The following is a 24,882-nucleotide window of genomic DNA, read 5'->3' on the forward strand; positions in this document are numbered from 1 at the left end:
CATACTATCACTCGAGCCTCAGCTCCGCTTGTAGTTTTGGTGGTCAGTTGAAGGTAAGAAGCCCCTGGACGTTCCTGCCTGGGCTGGCTGTGCACTTTGATGCTCAGATCTCAGCTTCCTGAGTAGCTAGAATGACAGTCGTGGGCGCCGCCGGCATGCTCATGGGGAGGGAGTTTGTAGGGTACCCGTTGGCTTTGTTCCCGGGGAAGACGGTCTGTGATTCCCAAATGTGGGGTGTGGGAGCAGACCGTGAGCCAAGGCGCCGCGTCTGTGGGATGGGCTCCCCAGGCTGGCGGGTGGTCCTGGCATAGACTCCAGGGCTGGAGAGGCCCGACCACCCACCATGGCCTAGGCCACCGCCTGGGAAGCTGCCGCAGGCCTCCTTAGGCTGGGCTGACGCCTGGGGTCTGCTCCTGAGCTGTTGAGTTGTGAGTGGCCCTCGGGAGCCCTCTGCCATGCTGGCTGAGCCCCGTCGGGAGCTCTCTGCGGGCCTGTGCCCAGCCTCCTCCATCAGTCGCTCTCTGCCGTCCCAGCCTGTGCCCAGCCTCTTCCATCCACTCCCTTGTCCCTGCTCTCCTCAGACTCCATTAGCTGTTGCCCCCGAAGCTGACCACACAGCTTGCTGCCTCTGCCTTCTGGGCTGGTGGCTGAGAGGCTGGGAGGCTGGGAGGCCAGGGCTGGGGGCTCACCCCGGTTGAGTGAGCTCCCCCAGTGTCCATCAGTTCCTCCCCAGTTGGGACAGACATCCGGGTGGTGGTGGCTCCCTCACCACACGTGTGTCCATACCCACAGGACTCATGACACGGAGCGTGAAATCCCAGGGGAACCGTGGACTCGGGTGATGGAAAGGTCAGCTCGTGACGTCATCACTGTGACGGCTGGGTCCTGGGGTGGGTGGGGACCGTGGGCTGCGGGTGACCAAGTGCAGGCCCGGTGCCCCACTCAGGGCTGGGGCCACGGGCAGCTCACAGAGCCTCTGCATCCCAAAGCGGATGCTGTGCTCCGGGTTTCCTACAGGGTTGAGGTCCCGAGGTGAAGTCACCTTCCAGTTGGTTGCCACACGCGCAGACGGGGATGAACAAGGCCAGTGTTTTTATTAGCACTGGAGGGAGAGGACTGGGGAGGAGAGGGTGGGCAGAGGGGTGGGCCAGAGCGGTGCAGCCGGGCGGTCATCCATCCTGGAGGGACTTAGCGTCCCCCTCCAAGGGCAGGCAGACCAGCTGGCACCGCAGGCCCAGCCTGGGGACGTCCGGCAGGGCTGCTCTCCTCCGGCCGAAGCGGCCCACCGGCCTGATCCTGCGGCCCACGTACCAGGCAGGATCGATGTCCGGGGCTGGAAGAGAAAGGCGCAGAGCCCTGGCGTGGGCCACCTCTCCCCGGCTGTCACCTGTCCCGAAGGTGGCAGGGCCGGGCACTCCTGCGCAGCATCCGGACCCACAAGGGGCCCCTCAGCCCCCAGTCCCCGTCAGTCCCACCCAGGCCTACGGAGGGCTCCCAGTGGGCCTGAGCAGGCTGTTTCTGGGCAGTGGTGAGGCTTAGCAGGCAGAACTCTGGATGTGCACCAGGATCGACCTCCCCTTTTCTGTCCCTCATTCCCCCGGTTCTGAGAGACCAGGCCAGGCTGGGCAGGGGTCTGGGGGAGGGGGGAGGGCCGGTGCCACACTGGCAGAGGCAGCCCTGAGACCCGGGCCCTGGGTTAGCAGGGGGGCAGGCTCCATCTGGAGCTGAGGGTGGGGGGAGGCGGACACCAGCCTCCGTGTACTCACTCCGGGTCTCCATGGAGTGCTGGTGAGCCCGGCTTGCGGCCCCCAGCAGGACAAGGCCCAGCAGCAACAGGCACAGGAGCCAGGCCCTCGGAGCCGCCATGCTCCCGGGTCTGGGACTGGGACTCCTGGAGGAGGAGCAGGCGCCGGGAGGACACAGCCTGGGGACAGACCAGCGGCAGCAAGTCACGCAGGAGCGAGGGCGCGCGTACAGAGCCAGGGAGCTCAGGGGTGTGCGTGCAATGTGCGCACGTGTGTGCACGTGTTAGGTGTGTGCACGTGTGTACCAGTGCCTGTGGGGCCGGCACAAGTGGGTGTGCCTCTAGGTGTGCCCGGCGCCCTGTGTGTGCATATGTGCACGTGAGAGTGGGACCGGATGCAGTGGCAGTGCTAGAATGCCTCCTGTCTGTCTGTCCAGCCGTGTTAGGACCCAGGTGGTAGGAAGCAAAGCCAACACATCTATGGGAGCCACAGGTGTGTGTATGTGTGCACGTGCACACCTGCATGCACACCAGTGGACTCTGTAGCCTCAGACATGCAGGTGGAGTGGGGGGGCGGGGAGCACAGCTGGGCCCAGTGTGGGGTTGGGACCCTGGGGCACACTTCCTGCCCAGTCTGGGCCCTGGAGTCCTGGCACTAAGGGCTGGCCTCCACCCTGCCCGCCTGGAGGACGTCAGCCCACAGACAGCCCAGCCTCGAGGCCCGGGGCACCTGCTGCCCCCACGCTGGGTGACCTTGCGGTGACCTCACAGAGGCGGGGGAGGGGCTGCAGGGGTGAAACGCGCCTTTTCCGGGGCTGGAGCACTGACCTGCCTGCCTGTCCGAGCACCCATCCGGGAGGCCTGGCCACACCCGCGGGGACCCCTCCTCCCGCCCCCACGCCTGGCCGGTCAGGACGCCCAAGAGCCGGGTCTGCGTCCGGCAAGGTCCTCCGCCCACTCCACGCTCCAGGCTCTCCTGAGCCCTGGAGAGAGAATTGTCTCTCACCCCTACTTTGGGGGCAAATAGAGGGGCCATTGTGGCGAGTAATGGAGACACCCATCCCCTCCAGTGCTGGTAGTTGACTAGTCAGGAGGCGGAGAGCTGGACGATCTTGGTTCAAGGCCAGCCTGGGCAGAAAAGTTTGCTGGACTCTATCAGTAAAAAGAACTGGAGGTGTGGTTTAAGAGGTAGAGAGCCAGCCATGCTAGCAAGCTGAATAAGGACAAGGCCGACTTCAAACCCCAGTACTGGGCTGTTCCTTCAACAGACAACAGGACACATATCCACAAGGTTGGCCCTTTGCTGGCCTGCCTGGTTCAGACACAGACTAAGTGAAGAACATTCTAGAATGAGAGCAATGCTGGCTTCCCGGGGGCACAGGAGACTGTGGTCTGCCCGGTGGGGTTTCCTGGCCGTGACTGGAGGGGAGCTGGGCGGGTGCAGCTCACTGTGGACAGCATTTGAACATCAGGGGCCCCAGGGGGGCAAGGGGGCCTGGACCCCGGGCCTGCGGGGCTGTCCTGGTGACCCCGGTGACTCTCAGCGCCAGGCCAATGCCTGAGCGAGCAGGCTGCCCTCAGCCTGGGCCAGGCAGATGGTCGGCCGCCCGCCCGCCCGCCCGCCTGCCCTGCCCGTCACTCACCCACGGATCAGCCTCCAGCTCGCCAGGGCTGCCTGGGCCCCGGCAGGAGTCTGCTCACCTTTTATAACCCGAAATGGGGCGCGGGGACGCCCCCAGACGCCACCTGCGCTCACTGGGCGGCACTGAAGAGGCTTTGGTCTTTTTTTTTTTCTTTCCTTTACTTTTTTTCCCCTTAAATAAAAACCCTCATCATCAGAGATGTGATTTGTTCCTTCCTGATTTCGTAATTTCATTTGAGCCAAGTGGTTTTAAAACACATTACCCTCTCTGCGCTTGCCTTGGGCAGATGCCATGGCCAAGTGACCGCGTCCTCTGGGCTTGGAGTGCCCTCCCCCCGTCCCCCCCCGCAACCCCCTGCTCACACAACCCCCTGCCCCACACCCCACCCCGCTCCGCTGCACCCCTGCCTTCTCTACCACCTCACACAGGCGAACGGTGGCAGGTGGCGCCATGCCCCCACTGCTCCCTGCTCCTGGCCTCTCTCTGTCCCTCCTCCTCCACCCACAGGGCCTTCCTGGGCTGCACACACTCTGTTTCCATCCTCATTCTTTCTTTCTTTCTTTTTTTTTGGGTCCAGTTGTGGGTCCTGAACTCTGGGCCTGGGCACTGTCCCTCAGCTCTTCAGCTCAAGGCTAGCACTCTACCACTTGAGCCACAGCGCCACTTCCGGCTTTTTTCTTTTTGCTTATGTGGTACTGAGGAATCGAACCCAGGGCCTCAGGCATGCAAGGCAAGTGCTCTACCACTGGGAAGGTGGCTACCTTCCCAGCCCTCCATCCTCATTCTTAACTAAAAATGGTTTGCGAGGTATTTTCAGAGGCTTTGTAATTAATGTTGGAACCCACAAACGTTTATTATTAGCTGCGTAGCAGGGGCTCACACCTGTCACTCTAGCTACTCAGGAGGCTGAGATCTGAGGATCGCGGTTCAACTTAAGCAGGAATGTCTTGAGACTCTTATCTCCAAGGAACCATCAAAAAGCCAGAACTAGAGCTGTGGCTCAAGTGGTAGGGCACCAGCTTTGAGTGGAAAAGCTAAGGGACAGCACCCAGGCTCTGAGTTCAAGCCCCAGTATTAACACACAGACACACAGACACACACACACACACACACACACACACACCCCACAAAAATACATGAACACAAGTGCACACGCACACACACATTTTTTAAACTACAAAACGAAGGGTTTACTTTTAGCATAACAAACTTATTTCATAATGAAAGAACTTGCATTCAGTGGGGAGCAGGCGGCTGCCACGCGCAGAGGCTGCGCTGTGCACCTGACGCCCTGCCAGTCTCTGCGCAGCCGCAGCTGGCCATGCCCGTCTGGGCCGGTTCCTCCAGCCGGAGGCACGGCTGCACGCAGGCGCTGCTGTAAACAACGGCGGTGCCCGCCATTTCACGTGGGCCTGGGGGCCCTGGCCTCTCCCGCGGGGGCAAAGGCAGATTATAGGCGGCACCACCGAGTACGCTGGTGTCACTTCTTGGCGGGCGGAGGCCGGGCCGGCTGTGTGGCCCGGGTCTGCCCCGGGTCGCCTTGCCGCCCCGTGTGACCTCCAGACTTCTTCAGAAGAGTTTCCGCCTTCAGAGACTGGTCTCCTCCTTGCCTACCTCTGGCGGGCCCTTCCCCGCCCCCCAGGTCTGGGGGGACAGAGAGAAGGGTGGGGTCCATCCAGGCTGCAGGCTAATGCCCCTGAGCTTTCCTCTCAAGGCTTTTCCTCTCTACCACCGGAGCCACAGCGCCACATCTGGCTTTTTGGTGGTTCATTGGAGAGAAGAGTCTCACGGCCTTTCCTGCGCACTGGCTTTGAACTGTGATCCTCAGGTCTCAGCCTCCTGAGTAGCTGGGATGACAGGCGTGAGCCCCCGGTGTCTGTGAACGTTCCCCAGTACCTGGTCCCCTCTGACTCTGGGGAGGGGAGACCCAGGGGCAAAAACACCTCCCGTTTGTTGTGTTTTCCTTCATCCACAAAGGGGTTTCAGTGCTTCTCATCAAGCAGTCGTTTTTCCTATCAGGACAAATCTAGGCTCCCCAGAGACGAGGTTCAGACACACTGGGTTTCAAGTGTGCCCTCACACTGCTGTTTTGGGGAGAGTCTGTGTGTTCACTTCTGTGAGGTGCTCCCCACACTCCCTGTCCTCCTGCCTCCCGCAGTCTGCTTGGTTGTGAAGGTTTCATTGACCTTGAACAAGAGCAGGTCTGTCCCCCATGCCTCCATCTCCAAGAGCTGTGCAGGCAAGATGGGGAGCAGGGCGCGCGCCGGGGAGCAGCTCACCAGGGAGGAGGCTCAAGGAGGACGGTGGTGGACGTGAGCCCACGGAAGGACCAGAGAAGAACTGGGGACGGGCTGTGGAGGGGCCTGGCCTGTCCCCCGGGGTCTGGGGCTGTGTGTGTCGGCTGCCGGCGGGGAGCGATGCAGAGAGGGGGACACGGGAGGCCGTGGGAGGCGCCTGCTGAAGGCCCGAGGGGAAGGGCGCTGTGGGGCCGCGTCCCCTGTGCCCCAGGGCTGCGGCCTTGGATTCCCTGGGTCCCGTGGGGAAAGCCCGCCATGGGGCTGGACGGAGCGGGTCTGCCCTTGCTCCTCGTGGGAGGGAGCCCCAGGCTGGGGAGGATGCCCAGCCAGCCTCAGACGGGGCCGGGGACCCCGTGCTTGGAGTGTGCAGCGGGTTTTGCAGTCTTGAGCGTGGCCTTCACCCCGGCCGAGGGCGGCCCCGTCCAGCGGAGGCGTTCTGCAGGAAGAGGGCGGACATGCGGATGGACAGTGCCCGCCCACGGCCGGCCGGCGGGGTGAGCAGCGGCCGCAGGAGCTGGCGGAGGCCGTGAGTGGAGGCCGTGAGTGGAGGCCGTGAGCGGAGGCCGTGAGCGGAGGCTGTGAGTGGAGGCTGTGAGCGGAGGCTGTGAGCGGAGGCTGTGAGTGGAGGCTGTGAGTGGAGGCCGTGAGTGGAGGCTGTGAGTGGAGGCCGTGAGCGGAGGCCGTGAGTGGAGGCTGTGAGCGGAGGCTGTGAGCAGAGGCCATGAGCAGAGGCCGCGGGAGCTGGCGGAGGCCGTGAGTGGAGGCTGTGAGTGGAGGCTGTGAGCGGAGGCCGTGAGTGGAGGCTGTGAGCGGAGGCCGTGAGTGGAGGCCGTGAGCGGAGGCCGTGAGTGGAGGCCGTGAGTGGAGGCTGTGAGCGGAGGCTGTGAGTGGAGGCTGTGAGCGGAGGCTGTGAGTGGAGGCTGTGAGTGGAGGCTGTGAGCGGAGGCTGTGAGCAGAGGCCATGAGCAGAGGCCGCGGGAGCTGGCGGAGGCCGTGAGTGGAGGCTGTGAGTGGAGGCCGTGAGTGGAGGCTGTGAGTGGAGGCCGTGAGCAGAGGCTGTGAGCAGAGGCCGTGAGCAGAGGCCGCGGGAGCTGCGCCAGGATTCCAGCAGAGATCTTGGACGTCTCACCTCCCAACGCCAGGGACTACACGTGGCTGGCGTCCCACCTGACAGAGGTGCCGGCACGGGTGGAGTAACTTAGGACAGCCCTGCCCCCCTCCCCCCCGAAAATGCCAGTCCTGGTCCGACCTTCCGAGGACCAGAACCTTCCACCCAGCCAGTGCCACAACTCCAAGAGTTAATGGGACACAAATCCAGTTTCTAGAAAAATCCCTCCCTTTCAGGAACAATCACCACCCCCAGGACTTCCCCAGTGGAAGTCCAAGGTCCTGGGACCCTCACACTAGCTGCCCACTCCCCGAGTCCACCTGCCCGCCAACCCCGAGCCTGTCCGCCGACCCTGAGCCTGCCCTCCGCCCCCCAGCCTGCCCTCCGCCCCCCCAGCCTGCCCTCCGCCCCCCCAGCCTGCCCTCCACCCCCCACGCCCCAGCCTGCCTCCACCCCCCACCCCCCCAGCCTGCCCTCCACCCCCCAGCCTGCCCTCCACCCCCCAGCCTGCCCTCCACCCCCCACCCCCCCAGCCTGCCCTCCACCCCCCAGCCTGCCCTCCACCCCCCACCCCCCCAGCCTGCCCTCCACCCCCCAGCCTGCCCTCCGCCCCCCAGCCTGCCCTCCGCCCCCCCCAGCCTGCCCTCCGCCCCCCAGCCTGCCCTCCACCCCCCACCCCCCCAGCCTGCCCTCTACCCCCCACCCCCCCAGCCTGCCCTCCGCCCCCCCAGCCTGCCCTCCGCCCCCCAGCCTGCCCTCCACCCCCAGCCTGCCCTCCGCCCCCCCAGCCTGCCCTCCACCCCCAGCCTGCCCTCCACCCCCCACCCCCCAGCCTGCCCTCTACCCCCCACCCCCCCAGCCTGCCCTCCACCCCCCAGCCCGCTGTCCCCCAGCCTGCCCTCCACCCCCCAGCCTGCCCTCCACCCCCCAGCCTGCCCTCTGCCCCCCAGCCTGCCCGCTGCCCCCCCAGCCTGCCCTCCACCCCCCCAGCCTGCCCTCCACCCCCCAGCCTGCCCTCTGCCCCCCAGCCTGCCCTCCACCCCCCAGCCTGCCCTCCACCCCCTCCAGCCTGCCCTCCACCCCCCACCCCCCCAGCCTGCCCTCCACCCCCCAGCCCGCTGTCCCCCAGCCTGCCCTCCACCCCCCAGCCTGCCCTCCACCCCCCAGCCTGCCCTCCGCCCCCCAGCCTGCCCTCCGCCCCCCAGCCTGCCCGCTGACGCCTCTGGCCTCTGGGAGGGAGCGGCTTTCCCCTGGCGTGGGTCTCCGCCCTGTCCACCCCCAAGTCCTCTGGCGTGGCCTGGCTCCCACTCCATGCCCAGGCCGCGGGGCTTTGCTGGCAGAGCCCGAGTGACATGCGTCTCCTTTTGCTTGGGCCCAGAAGAAATGAGATGCTCGGGGCTGGGGCCTGCATGTTTATTAAGCCCAGCCTGGATGCCTGCAAGGTGCGAGGGTGCGGTACAATGCGGCGGGAAGAGGCGGTGCTGGGGGGGGTCACTGCGGCACAGGCAGGCTGTGCGGGACTGCGCCCCCATCAGCAACGCTGCTCCCATGTTTTCAGGGGGAGTTGTGTAGATAAGGAAGTCTCTGTGCTGTGGGTAAGCACTGCCGGGAGGAGGAGGAGGCTGGAGGTGGATGAGGTTTGTGGTGGAGGAGGTTGGAGGTGGAGGAGGTTGGAGGTGGAGGAGGTTGGAGGTGGAGGAGCTTGGAGGTGGAGGAGGTTTGGAGGTGGAGGTTTGGAGATGGAGGAGGTTTGGAGGTGGAGGAGGTTTGTGGTGAAGGAGGTTGGAGGTGGAGGAGGTTGGAGGTGGAGGAGGTTGGAGGTGGAGGAGATTGGAGGTGGAGGAGGTTTGGAGGTGGAGGTTTAGAGATGGAGGAGGTTTGTGGTGGAGGAGGTTTGGAGATGGAGGAGGTTGGAGATGGAGGAGGTTTGGAGGTGGAGGAGGTTGGAGGTGGAGGAGGTTTGTGGTGGAGGAAGTTGGAGGTGGAGGAGGTTGGAGATGGAGGAGGTTTGGAGGTGGAGGTTTAGAGATGGAGGAGGTTTGTGGTAGAGGAAGTTGGAGGTGGAGGAGGTTGAAGGTGGAGGAGGTTTGGAGGTGGAAGTTTGTGGTGGAGGAAGTTGGAGGTGGAGGAGGAGGTTTGGAGGTGGAGGTTTGGAGGTGGAGGAGGTTGGAGATGGAGGAGGTTGGAGGTGGAGGAGGTTGGAGGTGGAGGAGGTTGGAGGTGGAGGAGGTTTGGAGGAGGAGGTTTGGGAGGTGGCGGGCATGTGGGAAGTGGTGGAGGTTTCAGGAGAACGGGCCTCTGGGGGCAGGTGCACTTTGGTGAGGTGGGCGCTGTACTGTCACGGCCCGTGGACCGTGGGGACTGACAGCCGTGGGTGAGGGTGGGGGTCCGTGGTCACTGGCAGTGTGACTAGTGTCCGCTCTCACATGCCTGCCCTCCGCCCCATCAGGCAGTTCACGGGCCGAAGCCTTAACTGAACAGGAGGTCCCAGGGGAAAGGGCTGCGGTGTGCAGCATTGTCCTGTGTCCTCAGGACGGAGGCTGGCAGACGGCCCTGGCTCCCCCGGGTGGCCCTGCAGAGCGGCCGAGGGTCTGTGAGCGGTCACATGATCTCCTCGTGATTGTGGTGAGCAGCAGGCAGCCCGGAGGCCACATGGTCCAGTGGCCAGTGGAGGGGAGGCGTGGGACATGCGGACGCTGTCATCGGCCCTGCTCACCTGCACCTCACCCTCAGGGCTGCTGGGCCATCACAGGTTTCTGCAGAACACAAACACACAGACGTGTGAGTGTGCCACACACAGGAATAGAATCACAGGCACATGTGCACACCAAAAACATACAAACAGGAGCTCACACAGATGTACACACATACACACACAAGGGTGGATGCATGGTGTACACACACTTGCACACAGACACACACATGAGCACTTATGTATTACAGATGTGGGTGTACACAGAGACATGAACATATGCCATGTATATGTGTATACATGCACATACAGCTATGCATGTATGGATACATCCGTGACACAGAGATACATGCATGACCTTGCATACAGACACTGCAGCACACACACATATGTGCAGGTGTGGAGATGGATACACACAGGCCAACACAATACACACGTGTGCACACAGACACACACCAGCACATATATGATCACACACATGCGCACACACAAAATATGTGTAGTGTGCAGATGGAGCACACTGGCCCACAGGGATGCACGTGGGCACACAAACACATCCTATACACACAGGAACACGGACACAGGCATCAGATGCTGGTTGCTGCCTCTCTCCAGGCATTGGTCCCTTGGGAGTCTTGGCTCACACTTGTCTGCCTCTGTCTCCCAGCTATGAGGTTGGGTCAGACACAGGCTGGACTCCGTGCGGACAGAATCAGAAATCTCTCACACCCAAAGCTCTCCCTGTAGGAGGGATGGAGCTCGCTGGAAAGCGTGTGGAGTTTCATGTCCCCATAGACAGGCACACCCCCCCTTGCCGCTGTCCTTGTCGAGTACGGCATGCTCGGGCCGTGGGGACACAGGGAATCACTGGCTGCGGTAACTCTCCCTTCCCCACGTTCCCCATGACCATCCGGGGCTTTCTGCATGAACAAAGGTCACAGCACCAGGACAGCCTATTCTGGTGGTCATGCATCAGAAGCTATGGCTCAAGTGGTAGAGCTTCAGCCTGCAGTGAAGAGGCTAAGGGATAGCGCCCAGGCCCGGAGTTCAAGCCCTGGTACTGACACCAAAAGGAAGGAAAGAAGGAAAAAGGGAAGGAAGGAAAGATGGAAGGAAGAGAGGAAGGAAGGAAAGGAGGGAAGAAAAGAAGGAAGGAAGGAAGGAGGGAGGAAGGGAAGGAATGGAAGGAGGGAGGAAGGAAGGAATGGAAGGAGGGAGGGAAGAAGGGAGGGAGGAAGGAGGAAAGGAAGGAGGGAGGGAAAGAAGGAGGAAGGAAGGAGGAAAGGAAGGAGGGAGGGAAAGAGGGATGGAGGGAAGGAGGGAAGAAGGAAGGAAGGAATGGAAGAAGGGAGGGAAGAAGGGAGGAAGGAAGGAGGGAGGGAGGGAAGGAAGGAGGAAGGAAGGAGGAAAGGAAGGAGGGAGGGAAAGAGGGATGGAGGGAAGGAGGGAAGGAGGGAATAAGGAAGGAAGGAATGGAAGAAGGGAGGAAGGGAAGAAGAAAGGAGGGAGGGGAGGGAAGGAAAGAAAGGGAGGAAGGACCTTTGAGTGGTGGGTGGCGCACACCTGTCATCGCAGCCGTGAGAGGCTCAGGCAGGAGGGCTCTGAGTTCCAGGTCAGCCAGGGCTACCTGTTAGAATCCTGTCACAACCAACCCACCAATCAAATGAGCAGCAAGAGAGAAGGCGTTACCGCAAAGACATGTCTGGCCTCCTTCCTCCCGTTGGGGTTCCTTTGGGTCAGGGAGCCGCGAGACAGGGACTTCCGATCAAAAGAGCCGTTGCCTTTGCCGGGTGGAAGAGGACAGAGGTGTTTTACCATCACATCACCCTCCTTCGGGGCTCGGCGGTGGCCGTGGGCGGCACCCCGCCCCCACCCCATTGGGGGGTTTCGTTTCTGTGCCCAGCTCACTGCTGCCCGCGGCCGCAGGCCTCCTTCCACTCCTGCGGGCTGCCCCCCTGGCCACACCGGGCCGCAGGGCGGGAACGGTGCCAGCATGGCTGATGCCCAAATCCAGCCCGATCCCCGGGGTAGCGGCACTGCCCTGGGCTTCCCGCCACCCAGAATGCCCGGTGCGGGGTGCGGTGGCCACAGGGGCCCGGGTGCCCTTCAGAGCCAGGACCCGGGCGGAAGACGCAGGGCTCTCCTGCCCCCCCCCCCCCCCAGCTGTATCGGGAGGCCACGGTGTCTCTCACCTGGGCTTTTAGGGCCAGGCTTCCTGGGAAGGAGGCGGGGCTGGGCTGCCCCCTGCAGGAAGAGAGCATCGCAGGCGTCACTAAGCTCACAACAGCCCACAGAGCTGCAGCGGCTCGGGTTAGCCAGGCCGATGGCACCACCCGAACCCTGAGCCGTACCTGCTGCTCCATGTTGGGGAGATGCCGGCTTTGGGCAGTGTGCAGAAAGAGCACAAGTTTCCAGCCCCACGGGTCTGGGCTCCCACATTGTGCTTCTCCTTTATGACACCTTCTGTCCTTACCACCAGCTTACTGTCCCCTGTGAATCTGCCTCTGTCCAATGGCTGCATGGGAGGTGGTGGGAGGTGGTGGGAGGTGGTGGGAGGTGGTGGGAAGTGGTGGGAGGTGGTGGGAGGTGATGGTCCCCCCGCCCCGCCCTTGTGTCTGCTCTGCCCTCGCCCTGCTGTCCGGTCTCGCTCAGCACCGCGGGCTCCTCAGGGTGGGGCTTCCCTCGACGGGAGGGGCACCTGGACAAGCGGAGCTGGGTGGGCAGTGCCCAGGTCTCGGCCACCGGGGCTCGGTCGGGCAGTGTGGCTCCCGCAGCCCTTGCCCTGGTGTGTGTGTGTGCGCTGCGGGGCCTGTGCTGTGCCACGTGGGCACGGGCCATGGGCAGGCCCGGGACAGAGGCATGTCCTCCCAACAAACCCGGAGGACAAGCCAGACTGCTTCCCCCATTCCCCCATCTGTGAGTGTTCTCCAGGGTGCCCGTGTCCCGGGCCCGGCTCCTGCCCACGGCCAGCTCCTGCGTCTCTCAGACGGAGGACAGTGGAGAAGCTGGGCTGCTCAGGGAGCAGGAAGGCCCAGGGGCTGATCGGTGCCAAGGAGGGACAAATGCCCCAGCCGGACCATGCCCGATGCCACGTCGGCTGTTCCCCGAGGTCCCATGCAGGTTTGCGGGGTGTCTGGGCTCGCTCCCTTCCCTTCTGGGCCTCGTTTCCCTTCATCCACTAGGTTCTTGGGGAAACACAGACTCATGTGTCTGCACCTCCCAGGAAGCCGCCCGCGGGGTCACCGAGTGCTTAGAGAGCAGGCCTCAGCCCCCGACATGGGGACCCCCACCCATGTGTGCCGGGCTGGTTGACCTTTGACTCTGTGGAGGGAGCAGCGTCACACACACCTGGACCTCGTCCGCAGGGTCATTCTGAGCCAGTGGACTCTTGCCAAGTTTCCCAGCGACTCGAGGAAGAAAGATCTAGAAGCCAAGGAAGAAATGCGTGTTGTGACGGCCACGTTGACTATAGCAAGCTGTGGGCACGAGTTGGGCTTCCCTGGAGGACGGAGGACGGACATTTTCTTGGTCAAGATTGCAGGGTGAGCAGAGCCGTCACCCGGCTCCAAACACACTGACGCAGGGCTCGGGGCCGGGCCCCGGGCTTGGGAAAGTAACTTGCAATTCCAGACGAACAATGAGTACTTGGTAGTGTAAGCAGGCTCTAATGGCCACAGGGAAGAAACTGATGAGAGGGTATCACAGGAGCCGGACATGCCGGACGCTCCCTGACCCTTCTCTGGGGATCCTTACGATCCCCTCATTCTTCTACCACCTCTCTTCCTTGGCCCGTTTCTGGTGGAAGCTTCCTGATAACTTGGGTGGGTGCCAGCTTCGATCCTTACCAGGCGGGCAGGGCCTGTGCCTTTCTGTCTCTCTCCTACCCACAGTGGCTTCTCTTGTGAGTTTTCGATTCAGGGGACCAGGAGTTCAGACTGGCCTTGAACTCACGGTTCTCTTCTCTCAACCTCCAAGTGTAGGATTATAAACCCGAACGACCAGGCCTGGCAAAAGTAACATCCATCTTAAAATGTGTTGAGTCTCCTGACTTGGTGGTGGATTTTAAATCATTTTCCCCATTCAGGCTGCTTCTTTTGGCTTTTCAAACATGTTTTAAATTCTGCAGACAGCTGGGAGCCGGCGGCTCTCACCTGTCAGTCAACCTAGCTATGCAGGAGGCTGAGGGGGAAAGACCGTGGCTCCACGTCAGCCTGGGCAGGGAACTTCGACAAGACTCTGACCTCCAATGAATGCCCCAAAAGCCAGAGGAGAGATGTGGCTCATGTGGTAGAGCACCAGCCTTGAGTGATATAGTTAAGGCACAATGACAGGCCCTGAGTTTAAGTTGGAATCCTGGCATGAAAAAAAATCCAGGCAGAGGCTGGGGTTTCTCACAAGGAGTTTCCTCCATTGGAAACTCCATATCATCTCTACACAGGAAACAAGGTAGCCTCAGCACAGACACAGCTCACGGAGGGGCCATTGGAAGCAGAGGGCAGCCGCAGGGCAGCGGGAAGTCGCCCGGGCTCCGCAGCACCTGGCGAGGCCCCGGGAGACCCCAGGGCACAGCTGCCGCTGGGCCTCCACTCACCGGGAGGCTGGATTTCCTCAGGGGCTTTCCTGAGGGCTTCACCCTGAGCCCCGCAGCCCTCAGAGCTGCGATCCGGGACTCGATGTCTGAAACCTGCAGAGACAGACAGTCAGACAGTCAGACAGGCAGTGAGACAGATGCCAGGGCTCAATGTCCCAAACCTGGAGAGATGCAGACAGACAGACTGAGTCAGACAGTTAGATAGGTGCCAGGGCTTGATGTCCAAACCTGGAGAGATTAAGACAGACGGACAACCAGACTGAGTCAGACAGACAGACAGACAGTCAGAATGGCAGTGTTGGATAGATGCCAGAGCTTGATGTCCCAAACCTGGAGAGATGCAGACAGACAGTCTGTCAGACAGACAGACAGACAGGTGCCAGGTGCCAGGACTCAATGTCTGAAACCTGGAGAGACACAGGCAGACAGACAGACAGACAGATGCCAGTCAGTGACGGGTTGGAAGGAGCAGCCCCACCCCTGGATGGCTGGCGCAGCAGAGTTTGCACGGGGCTCCCGTGAAGGTGATGTCCCCCAACCCCTTGTGGGGTTCTGTGTGCTTTCTGGGAAGTCTGGATCCCACAGGGTGCTGGGGAAAGACAGCCTCTCCTCCTATAGAGGACAGGAGAAGCTTCTAGAAACATCACCCTACCACGTTTCTTTTTTGTGGTAATCAGGATAGAACCCAGGGCCTCACACACCCCAAGCCCGTCCTCTATGTCCTCTACCACTGAGCCACAGCGCCAGTCCCTCCCCTGACTTTTCTCTGAGCCCCAAGTTCTCTAGCAATTACCTTCCTCTGGGACCTGCCTCTTTCATTCCTTGTGTGTTTCAGGATTTCATTGCTGATCTTTGAATCCACCAAGCCTGACCCTATCCCAGGACCTTTGCATATGTTATTCTGTCTGCCTGTATTCTTGTTCCCCTCAATTTTCTGTGTGGGTGTTCCTCCCGTCTCCTCTGCTCATTCACCCTGCAGGTTGTGGGGTTCCCCCTACTCATTGCCTTCGTAGCCCTCTTGATGAATGCTGGTGCCTGCTTGTTGTCTGGTTCTTGTTCCTAAGAATGAAAGCATCGTGGAGCAGCTGGCCTGGGTGCTCGCCGGCATCCTCAGGCCCTCACGGCCATGCTGGGACAGGGAGTCAGTCAGCCTCTCACAGCCATGCTGGGACGGGGGTCACCTCCCTGGCCGTGCTGGAACGAGGGGTCACCTCCCTGGCCGTGCTGTGCTTCCCTGGGCACAGGCGGGCACCCGCCGGGGCCGGTGCGGGCGGCCTGCAGCCCGGGCACCGTCCTCTCTCCGCAGAGCTCCAGTGGGGAGAACAGCGCAGGCCCAGTCACCCTGTGCCACTCGGGCCTGGGCTTGGTCCAGGCCTGCGTCCAGCGCGGAGCAGCAGGGCCGAACTAACATCTCAGCCACCCCCAGCTCCTGGTCACCGGTGGACAGCATCCAGAATGTTCTCTCACCTGCCCCTCTCAAGAACAGGGCAGGGGGGGATGGGTCCCGTGGGGAACCCCAAGTCCTTGCTCTGTCCCTCTGGCCTCTGGGGGGGTGCTATCAGCACTGCCAGGCCCCGTGGCTGGCGCTGGCCCTCTTGGGGAACCCGTACCCCACCCCAGGCCTCGGAGCTACCTCGCTCTCGGCCTGCTCGACTTCGGACGCCGTCTTGGCCACTCTCTCCTCCAGCTCAGACAGCTCCTCGTCCGTGGTCCTGCTGGGCAGGACGGCGTCCCAAGGGGCCTGGGGGCTTCTCCGCAGGTCTGGGAGACCTGCCGCTGGCCACACCTGAGGGTGGACGCTGGTCACCGCGCAGCCGGCGCAGGGCCTGCCGGTCTCTGAGCCCCAAGCGCCCCTCCTTGATCCTCCCTCCCTCTCCTTCCCTCGTTCCCTCCCCTCTCCTCTCTCTCCCTCCCTTCTTTCTTTTCTCCTTTCTGCAGTACTGGGGTTTGAACGGAGGGCCTGTATTTTTTTTTTTCTTCTTCTTTGCTGCTTAGGATCGAGATAGGCTCTGTGAACCTTCCTGCCCACGCTGGCCTTGAACTGCAGTCCATCCATTCTCAGCCGCTCATGATCAAGCACGGCCTGAGTCCTGAGAGCCTGGCTGCAGTCCACTCTTAGCGGCCACCCTCCGGGCAGCCAGCCATTGGCCTTGTGTAGGGCTGCCCGGCTGCTCACGCAGGACCATCCATCACGTCCATCACGCCTGGCCTCTGGGCCTGATCACTCACCTCCGGGGCTGTGCCGGGCAGGACGCCAGCTGGACCAGCCTCTGCCTCCCGGCCTTCCTCTTCCTCTTCCTCCGTGGAGTTCCCCTGGTCACTGATGTTGGAGGTCAGCTCCTCCAGCCTCCTTCTCAGGGCCTCCTCCTCCATGTCAGCCTCCGAGTGTGCTCTGGTGGCCAGAGGCTAAACAGAGCAGACGGGGTGCTGAGGGGTGGCCACGGGAGGACGGGAGGACGGGGGGACGGGGGACAGGGGGACGGGGGGACGGGGGGACGGGAGGGCGGGGGGACGGCAGCTGCCCCACGCTCTGCTCCGGGCCTGCGGGAGCGCCGTCCCGCCTCCTCTCCACGTGAGCCCGAGGACGCGGCCCTTCACCAAGGGCTCCGCGCCTCGCTGCGGGACACACAACCGCCCCGGCCACACGACACTGAACGCGTCCCCTCCTGAGGCGGCTCTGACGGGACCCCTGCATCACCTCTGCCCGTCTTCTCCACAGCCATTCCTGCAGGCTTGGCCTGCCGAAGGCGCCGCGGCCTGTCTGTCTGCCACCATCTCCACAGCTCTGCCCGGGGCCTGTCTGTCTTTCTGCCACCATCTCCACAGCTCTGCCTGGCTCACCTGCCACCTGCTGCAGCCCAGCCAGCACAGTGGCCTCCCAACTGCCCGCCTCACTTCTGTCCCTGCACCCACAGCCTTCCCACCATCACCCCCTCCTCCACCCCACGTCACCCTCCCAGAGAAGCGCGGGTCCAGAACCCCCACCACCCCTGCTATCTGAGCAAACTCAGCCCCGACTCAGCAATGCCACCCAGAGGCCAGGGCTTTGGGGTCCGTTGGGATCAGAGGTGGTTGGGTTGGTGGGCTCCCAAAGCGGAAGGGCTGGGGTGCTGGTACACAGGAGGCTGAGGCTGGGAGGTCTCCAGTTCAAGGCCCTCCTGAGCTACACTGTATTAGGATTTCAAAAGGAGGAGGAGGAAGAAGAGGATGGGGAGAGGAAGAGGAGGAGGAGGAAGAGGGGAAGAGGAGGAGACCAAGAGGAGGAAGAGGATGGGGAGAGGAGGAGGAGGGGAGGGGGAGGATAGGGAGAGGAGGAGGAGGGGTGGAGGAGGAGGAAGAGGATGGGGAGAGGGGGAGGGGGAGGAGGAGGCAGTGTGCGCGGGTGAGTTTGCTCTTCCCAGCTGTGGATGTTCTGCAGTGTTCCGGCACAGCCCGGGGCCCTCGCCATGCTGGCCTGGGCTCTCTGGTCTCCAGAATGGCAGGGAGCAATTCCTTTATTTTATTATTATTATTTTTGTTGGTCGTGGGGCCTGAACTCTGGGCCTGGGCACTGTCCCTCAGCTCTTCAGCTCAAGGCTAGCGCTCTACCATTTGAGCCACAGCACCACTTCTGGCTTTTTCTGCTTCTGTGGTGCTGAGGAATCGAACTCAGGACCTTCGTGCATGCAAGGCAAGCACTCTACCACTGAGCCACCTTCCCAGCCCCAGCAATTCCTTTAATTTCCTCCCTTTCAGTTATTTTGCCGCTGTAGCGGAAGACAGAGGTAGCGTGCTCTGCCCATGCCGGCCTCACCCCCGCCCCCCCAGTCCCTGTCTTCCTTCCCTGGTCTGGGACCCACGGCCCCAGGCTGCTCTGGCTGGGTGGCCGCCCTGCTCTCCGCCGATGCTCGCGCTCAGCCCCTCCCTGCTGATTCCCTTCTGCCTTCCTCCACTTGCTGACCTCCCTTCTGGTCATTGGGCGTATTTCCTGCCTCCTCCAGCTAGCGCAGAAAGCCTGTAACACACAGGTGCTGCTGCTAGTTTCATTTTTTTGTGTGGTAGTACTGGGGTTTTGAACCCAGGACCTTGTACTTGCTCTTCTGCGCTCTACCACTTGAGCCTGTCCCCACCTCCTCCTTCCACTTTCGTTCTCTGCCACCTCCCTTACACCAGGAAGCAAGGCCGGGCACACAGCTGAACCTGTCTGGCCCTTTTGCGGTTCTATAGACCCACGTGGCCACTTAATAATATAACCATGAAGCCAGGTGCTGGTGGCTCTGTAATCCTAGCTACTCAGGAGGCTGAGATCTGGGGATGAGTTTAAAGCCAGCCCAGGCAGGAAAGCCCGTGAGAATCTTATCTCCAGTAAACTACTCAGAAGAAGCTGGATGTGGCATGATGGCTCAAGTGGCGTAGGATTAGTCTGGAGCAAAAGAAGCTCAGGGATGACGCCTAGGCCCTGAGTTCAAGCCCTGGACTGGCACACACAGAAAATACAGCCATGAAGACAGAGAGCACTTTACCCATCCATCCTCAGCTGGTCCCACACAGCCAGTGGCTGGGTCTGGCCAGTGCCTCCTCTTCACCCCTCCCTTGGGGGCCAGGCACCCACATTGCTTGGGAGAGCCGAGCGGAGGAAGTTACTCATGGCCCCTGCCCGGCTCACGCACCGGCATTGGATCAATTTCCTCTCTGAATGAATCTATTAGCTATTAGGTCAGCACGGCCTGCACCTGGGCCTCTCAGCAGGACTCGAGGAGGCTGATTAGATTGGGCTGATGGGGGAGCACCCAGCATTGTCTGGGGTCTCTTTTATGGGCCCAGAAATGAGAATCCTTCAGAGCCTGTGGTGCCAGCCTGCAATGCCAGCCTCCAGAACCACAGTGGAACAAAGCTCTGCTCTTTGTAAACTACCAGGTCACCAGTGAACAGTTCAAGTAGCACAGTTAGGCCATGATCTGACTACACAGCACATGGTACCTGAAGACCCTGCCCTTGAGATGCCTGGAGACCCCGCCCAGGAGGCGCTGGCTGTGGCCAGGCCCCACACTGTGGATTCCACCAGGCTCCTCCCAGCTCTGAGTTCTCGTTCTGTTTCTGGTTCCTTCCTGCCTGAAGTCCTCTGAGCTCTGGCTGTGGGGTGGCCCTGGCTTGGACGGGAGGAAGGGGCTCATGTGTAGGGTGGGAGAGGAACGCTCTGGCTCTCTGAGCTCTGTGCAGAGTCTGGGCCCTGGGCTGGGGAACCTCTGGTCGCGGCCTCTGCGGCCAGAGCTGCAGTCCCCCGCTCTCTGCCAGCCGGGGGAGTTACCTGGGCTGCGGGAGGCGGGACGGCCGTGCTCTCCAGGTGTGTGAGCAGCTGTTCCACGGCGGACACACGCTTGCTCAGCTCAGAGATCTGCAGCAGAGACAGAGGAACGGTGGCCACCGGCCGGGACGCGGCGTCCACCTCCGAGGCCTGTCCCACCCGGCCATCGCCTGCCTCGCGGCCGGGGCTCGCCGTGAAACCTCTCCTCCTTTCTTTCCTTTTCTTTTCAAAAAATTTTGGCAGTGCTGGGGCTTGAACTCAGGGCCTCACACTTTCACCTGGCTTTTTAAACTCAAGGCTGGAACTCTATTCCTTGAACCACAGCTCCAGTCCTGGCTTTTTGCTGGTTCATTGGAGATAAGCGTCTCCCAGATGGTCCTGCTCAGGCTGGTTTTGAACCTCCATCCTCAGATCTCAGCCTCGTGAGTAACTAGGATGTCAGGTGTGAGCCGTGGATGCCTGCCTGACATATCTGACATATCCCTGACGTATCTGACCTCACCAAGTAGAACCTGGGAACGGAACAAAGGCAGAAAGCGCCGGTCGGGGGTTGGGGGGAGGAGACAGCGGTGAGCCGAGAGGTCCAGCCACATGGAGTGGCCAGGTTCTAGAGGTGGTGACCTGATCATCGTGCGGGGCAGCCATGGTCACTGCAAATCTGATCTGCAGAGCCAGGCGTGACTAAGCCAGGGTGCTGAGCTAGTGAGCGCGGGGGTCAGGTGACCTCAGCGGCCAGAGCCCAGCCTCTCATCCTGAGTCACCAGACCCCCGGCCCCGCCAGCCTGTCAACTCCCGGGCGGAGATGGAAAAATCAATGCCTCTTAGCGTGCTTTCTCCCGCCAGGCGCATCTTTCCCTGAATTATTGAATTTTCGTCTCGCAGGGCCCTCAGAGAGGGAAATGACGCCGCGGAGCGCCAGACACTGCGCAGCTGGGCGGGTAATTAGTTCCATCTCCACGGTGCTGGGTGAGAGGAGGTGTACGCTGGAAATGTCCAGCCCAGCGTGGCGGTCCCGGGCCGGCCTTGAGCGGCAGCCGGGGTGCGGGCCACATGGCTCTGGTGCATTTGGGGTGATCAATACCCGGGAGCGCTCGGCGGGGGCCTCTGGGCCCGGCAGACGGGGCGCACACAGGGACGGGGCAGGAGGGGAGCGTCCCCTCCCCCATCAGTGCCCACTGAAATGCCACATTCAGCCAGAGGCCAGGGAGGACAGCCCCCCAGGAGAAGCTGGTGGGGGGGGTCTCATCTGGGTCTAGAAGGAGGCGGGGAGCCTGGGCTGGAGGTGGAGGAGGCTGTGTAAGGTCCAGGGGTGGAAGGCACTGGCAAGCTGGCTCAGTAGGCCTCCGTCCGGCCCTGCCTCGAGGCCCTGGCGTGGGAACGGGGACACCAGGCCAGCCCGGACACGGGCCACAGTGCAACCCTGGCTTCTGTCTGCTGTCTAGTCAAGTCAGTCAAATCCAGAGTGGCTTCTTGGGGCCTCGGCAAAGGAAAACCCAAGCAGCTTCATTCTGGGACATGCCAGGAGATGTGGACATGCCTTTAATCCTAGCCATCAGGGGGAAGAGAGTTCCAGACCAGCCTTGGGTAGGCAAGACCCTGTCTTATAAAACCAAGGGTTGGGTTGTCACTTGGTGGTAGAGCATTTGCCTGATGTGCGCGAGGCCTTGGCTTCCAGCCTGGGAAGAAAATAAGCGAGAGGGGCTTCTCCCTGTCCCCCTGCTTCTCACTTCTTTCAGAATTTTCTTCTCTTGCCCAGTGCTGGTGGCTCACATCTGTCATCCTAGCTACTCAGGAGGCTGAGATCTGAGGTTCATGGTTCGAAACCAGCCTGGGCAGGTAAGTCCTTGAGTCTCATCTCCAATTACCTAGCAAGAAGTCAAAAGTGGAGCTGTGGCTCAAGCCTCTCGAACAGAAAAGTCTAGTGAAAATGAAAAGCCTGAGGGGCGGGGTGGGGGGTGGGGGTTGTGAGGGGGAGGGGAAGAGGACGGACATGAGCACCTAGCTTGCAGTCTGGATGTAACAAGACTGGCATTTGCTGTTCACAAATGGAATACAGACCTGGTGTGGGTGTTCACGGGCCGTTCTAATCTGAAGATGATGAGGCCAGCCAGCGCTGCGGGTTGGCCTGGCCCAGCCGGCTTGTGGCCAGGGAGGGCCAGAGGAGGGCCTGGGCTGCTCCTCTCCCACCTCCTGTTCCAGCTTGTGGAAGCGGCCCTTACGCCATGGCCTGCACTGTCCTTGGCACGACCAGAGCCCTGGCCCTGGCCCCAAGGACGTGGCTGTGATCCTGGGTTTGGGGACAGTGGTCTGATGGGAGAGGCCATCCAGGATGCTGGCCACCAGCCCTCCCACATACAGACCCCCGGCCAATGGGGGGAGGGGAGGATTGAAGGAAATAAAAGGCACCGGGAATAACTGTGAGAACATCCAGGAAGTAGCTGGGGAATCACTCCAAGGAGGCATATGGAGTAGTTCGCATCCTCCAGGCTGCCCAAAGCCTCCCTTTTCCAGGCTGAGTACCAGTCCATATGCGTTTCATATCTGTTCCTCGTGGACGGACTCGGGGTTTGCAGCCCCATTTTAGCCATTGTGAATCGTGGCTACAATTAGGGGGTGCTCTTGTCTCTGCTTTTAATTCTTTGGGGTTATCCTCAGGAGTGTGTGTGTGTAAACTGGTCCTGGCTCGAATTCAGTAGTGCCTGGCCACTGACCCTGAGCTATTTTGCTCAATGCCACTTGAAACACAGTTCCCCAACGTTTTGGTGCTTAACTGGAAATAAGAGTCTCATGGAATTTCCTTCCCAGGCTGGCTTCGAACCGTGATCCTCAGATCTCAGTCTCCCGAGTAGCTGGGCTTACAGGCGTGAGCCACTGGTGATGGATTACATTTTTTTTTTTTAAAGACAGGGTCTCCATATGTGGCCACGGCTGGCCTTAAACTTGAGATCCTCCTGCCTCAGCCTCCTGGGTGCTTGAATTACAGGCATGTGCCATCACAGCTGGCTTATTTGTAATTTGTTTTGGAGAACTAAAAGATCAACTTCATGGTATGTGAATTCACTTTCAGTAAAAGACACATGTTTTCATGAGATAGGTCCCTGAAATAGGCTGTGTTATAGCCCCAAAGTACGGAAAGCTTTGCTTTTTCCTGACGTGGCTTGGGAAGCAGGGAGATGGATTCCTGAGTCCCATTACCTGACTTGCCGTGGCAGAGCGGTCTCTCCGCTTGGAATTCTGGGAGGCGGCCCGGTGAGCCTGGCTGCCGTCTTCATCCGACGTGTCCACATCAGCCGGGTACCGCGAGGGGAGCCGCCCCTTCTCTGAGGCACTTGTCCCTTAGGAGGAGGAGAAGCTTGAGAGACTGTGCACACAAACCTGAGATGCGTTCTCTTCTGAGGGGAGCTCAGAGGAGGTGAAGCTGTGTCTGGGCTGAGCAGATTCCTGCAGCCCCACCGCCAGCCTCGAGGTGGGGCTTAGCACGTGCGCAGGGCAAACCTGAAGTCAGAACTACGAGAAACCCCAAAGTCCCAGTGTGTGAGGACAGAGGGGCTGGAATGTTCCCATGAGGGGAGATGATTTGGAAGTCTGTCCACTGCCGTGCTTACTCAGTGATTTGCCTTGCCCTGCTCTGCTCTGCTCTGCGCTCTCTCTCTCTCTCTCTCTCTCTCTCTCTCTCTCTCTCTCTCTCTCTCTCTCTCTCTCTCTCTCTCTCTCTCTCTCTCTCTCTCTCCCCTGGTCTTAGGGCTTGAACTCAATGCCTGGGCACTGTCCCTTAGCTTTCTCACTCAAGGCTGGCACTCTACCACTTAAGCCACAGCTCCATTTCTGGATTTTTGGTAGTTAATTGGAATAAGAGTCGCATGGACTTTCCTGCTCTGGCTGGCTTTGAACCGTGACCCTCAGATCTCAGCCTCTGGAGTAGCTAGGATTGCAGGTGTGAGCCACTGGTGTCTGGCTCAGTTTTGTTTTTTTTTCACTTTAGACCCATGATTCATAACCTCCATGTTGGACTGTGTTTCTGCCTGGGTCCTAGGGGAAGTAAGCGCATGCCCCCCTCCCCCCCCGCCATATCCTCATCCTCACCCAAATTACTGTCTGGGCTTCTACTTGGCCGGCATGGCACCACCCAGTGCCGCCTGCCAGGGAGCACCCAGATTCCCATGGGAGTGGCCTGGGCTCCAGTGAGAACGTGGCCCCCTTGACACAGCCCGGGGTCCCCTGCAGAGAACACAGACTCCCCCTCCTCCCCCCACGACCCCAAGGAGACTACACTCAAGTCACTAAGCCTCACGATTCAGCAGGCAGCAGCCGTTAAGGCGCAGCCCGGGCAGGAAAGCCCCTGAGACTCTTCTACAATTAACTACTGAAAGGCTGGAAGTGGAGCTGTGGCCCAAATGGTAAAACACCAGCCTTGAGCAGAAAAGCTCAGGGATAGCATGCAGGCCCTGAGTTCAAGCCCCAGGACTGGCATAAAATCAAAAGAAGACACTTCAGGCCAACGTCCTTGCTTGCCACGGGGCTGTCGACACTCGCGGCCCCGAGGTGGTGACAGGCGTGCGGACAGCAGGGAGAGGCGTGCTCCAATGCAGAGCTGCCTGACCCCAGCGCGCTCGCTGGACACGCCCCTCACACGTGCGTGCTCGCTGGACACGCCCCTCACACGTGTGTGCTCGCTGGACACGCCCCTCACACGCACGTGCTCGCTGGGTACTGCCCCCTCACACACGTGTGCTCGCTGGGCACCGCCCCTCACATGCATGTGCTTGCTGGGCACCGCCCCTCACACGCGTGTGCTCACTGGACACTGCCCCTCACATGCATGTGCTCGCTGGGCACGCCCCTCACACGCGTGTGCTCGCTGGGCACGCCCCTCACACGCGTGTGCTCTCCGGGCACCGCCCCTCACACGCCTCGTTCTCTCTGCCTCTTCCTGGCGCCCTGCAGCCACGGAGGGGACACAGGCCCTGCAGGCTGCCAGCACTTCTGCACTGTGGGGGAGGGGAGGGAGACCCCCTCCTTCTCAAAGCTCCCAGGTCTCTGCGAGGACCATGAGGCCTTGGTCCTCAGGTCACGGTACGGGGCGTGGGGTCTCCCGCGCTGGCTGCCCGTGGTGCTCAGGAGGCGCCGCTGGGAAGGCTGCCCAGCACTGAGCTCTGACCTGCCAGGCTGCCGTAGGCGCCCGCGCCGGCACAGGCTCCCTGACGCCGGGCAGAGGCAGAGAGCCAGAATTTCATTTTGAACACAATCATTAGATGGAGCCAACTGTTTCTCCTATTTCTGGGCCTCTGGTCTGCGGCGGGTGCTTAGGCCTGTGCTGTCAATCACCACGAGCCGTCAACCAATCACCGTGTGCGGTCAATCATCGCGTGCAGCCTTGCCTGGCATCGCGTGACCAGGGATCTCAGCATGTCCCTCTCCCCCCCTCCCCCGCCAGCAGCAGGGATGGGGGAGGGGTGCAGCAGGGATGGGGGAGGGGTGCAGCAGGGGTGGGGAGGGGTGCAGCAGGGATGGGGGAGGGGTACA

The 24,882-nt window shown here is 61.3% G+C and overlaps 2 protein-coding genes and 1 long non-coding RNA gene across 4 annotated transcripts in view; 1 reads left to right on the forward strand and 2 right to left on the reverse strand.

The window, feature by feature from the left end:
- Nucleotides 1-1,169: 1,169 nt before the first annotated feature.
- Prlh (prolactin releasing hormone) lies at nt 1,170-1,866 on the reverse strand. Its single transcript, XM_070010810.1, has 2 exons — nt 1,767-1,866; nt 1,170-1,333 (listed from the first exon to the last, which is right to left on the reverse strand). Exons 1-2 carry the CDS (start codon nt 1,864-1,866, stop codon nt 1,170-1,172), a joined length of 264 nt encoding a protein of 87 aa, XP_069866911.1.
- Nucleotides 1,867-8,375: 6,509 nt separating this feature from the next.
- On the forward strand, nt 8,376-9,058 carry LOC138819466 (uncharacterized). The gene is made up of 3 exons (XR_011369463.1): nt 8,376-8,741; nt 8,853-8,948; nt 8,981-9,058. It is a non-coding gene; the product is annotated as an uncharacterized lncRNA (long non-coding RNA).
- A 197-nt stretch (nt 9,059-9,255) lies between these two features.
- The window catches only part of Mlph (melanophilin), a 35,655-nt gene continuing 20,028 nt past the window's right edge, over nt 9,256-24,882 (reverse strand). The window contains exons 8-16 of one of the 2 annotated variants that reach the window (XM_070010504.1): nt 22,555-22,694; nt 19,363-19,449; nt 16,305-16,481; nt 15,709-15,861; nt 14,076-14,168; nt 12,833-12,907; nt 11,677-11,728; nt 11,174-11,265; nt 9,256-9,548 (exon numbers count right to left, since the gene is read on the reverse strand). In XM_070010504.1, coding sequence (XP_069866605.1) covers nt 9,522-9,548; nt 11,174-11,265; nt 11,677-11,728; nt 12,833-12,907; nt 14,076-14,168; nt 15,709-15,861; nt 16,305-16,481; nt 19,363-19,449; nt 22,555-22,694 — 896 coding nt within the window. In that variant the 3' untranslated portion in view covers nt 9,256-9,521. The remainder of the gene's footprint in view (nt 9,549-11,173; nt 11,266-11,676; nt 11,729-12,832; nt 12,908-14,075; nt 14,169-15,708; nt 15,862-16,304; nt 16,482-19,362; nt 19,450-22,554; nt 22,695-24,882) is intronic. The other variant, XM_070010575.1, reaches the window with a different exon arrangement.

This window comes from Dipodomys merriami, unplaced genomic scaffold, assembly GCF_024711535.1.
Source record: "Dipodomys merriami isolate MVZ:Mamm:240054 unplaced genomic scaffold, mDipMer1.0.p SCAF_1, whole genome shotgun sequence".
NCBI classification, from domain to species: Eukaryota; Metazoa; Chordata; class Mammalia; order Rodentia; family Heteromyidae; genus Dipodomys; species Dipodomys merriami.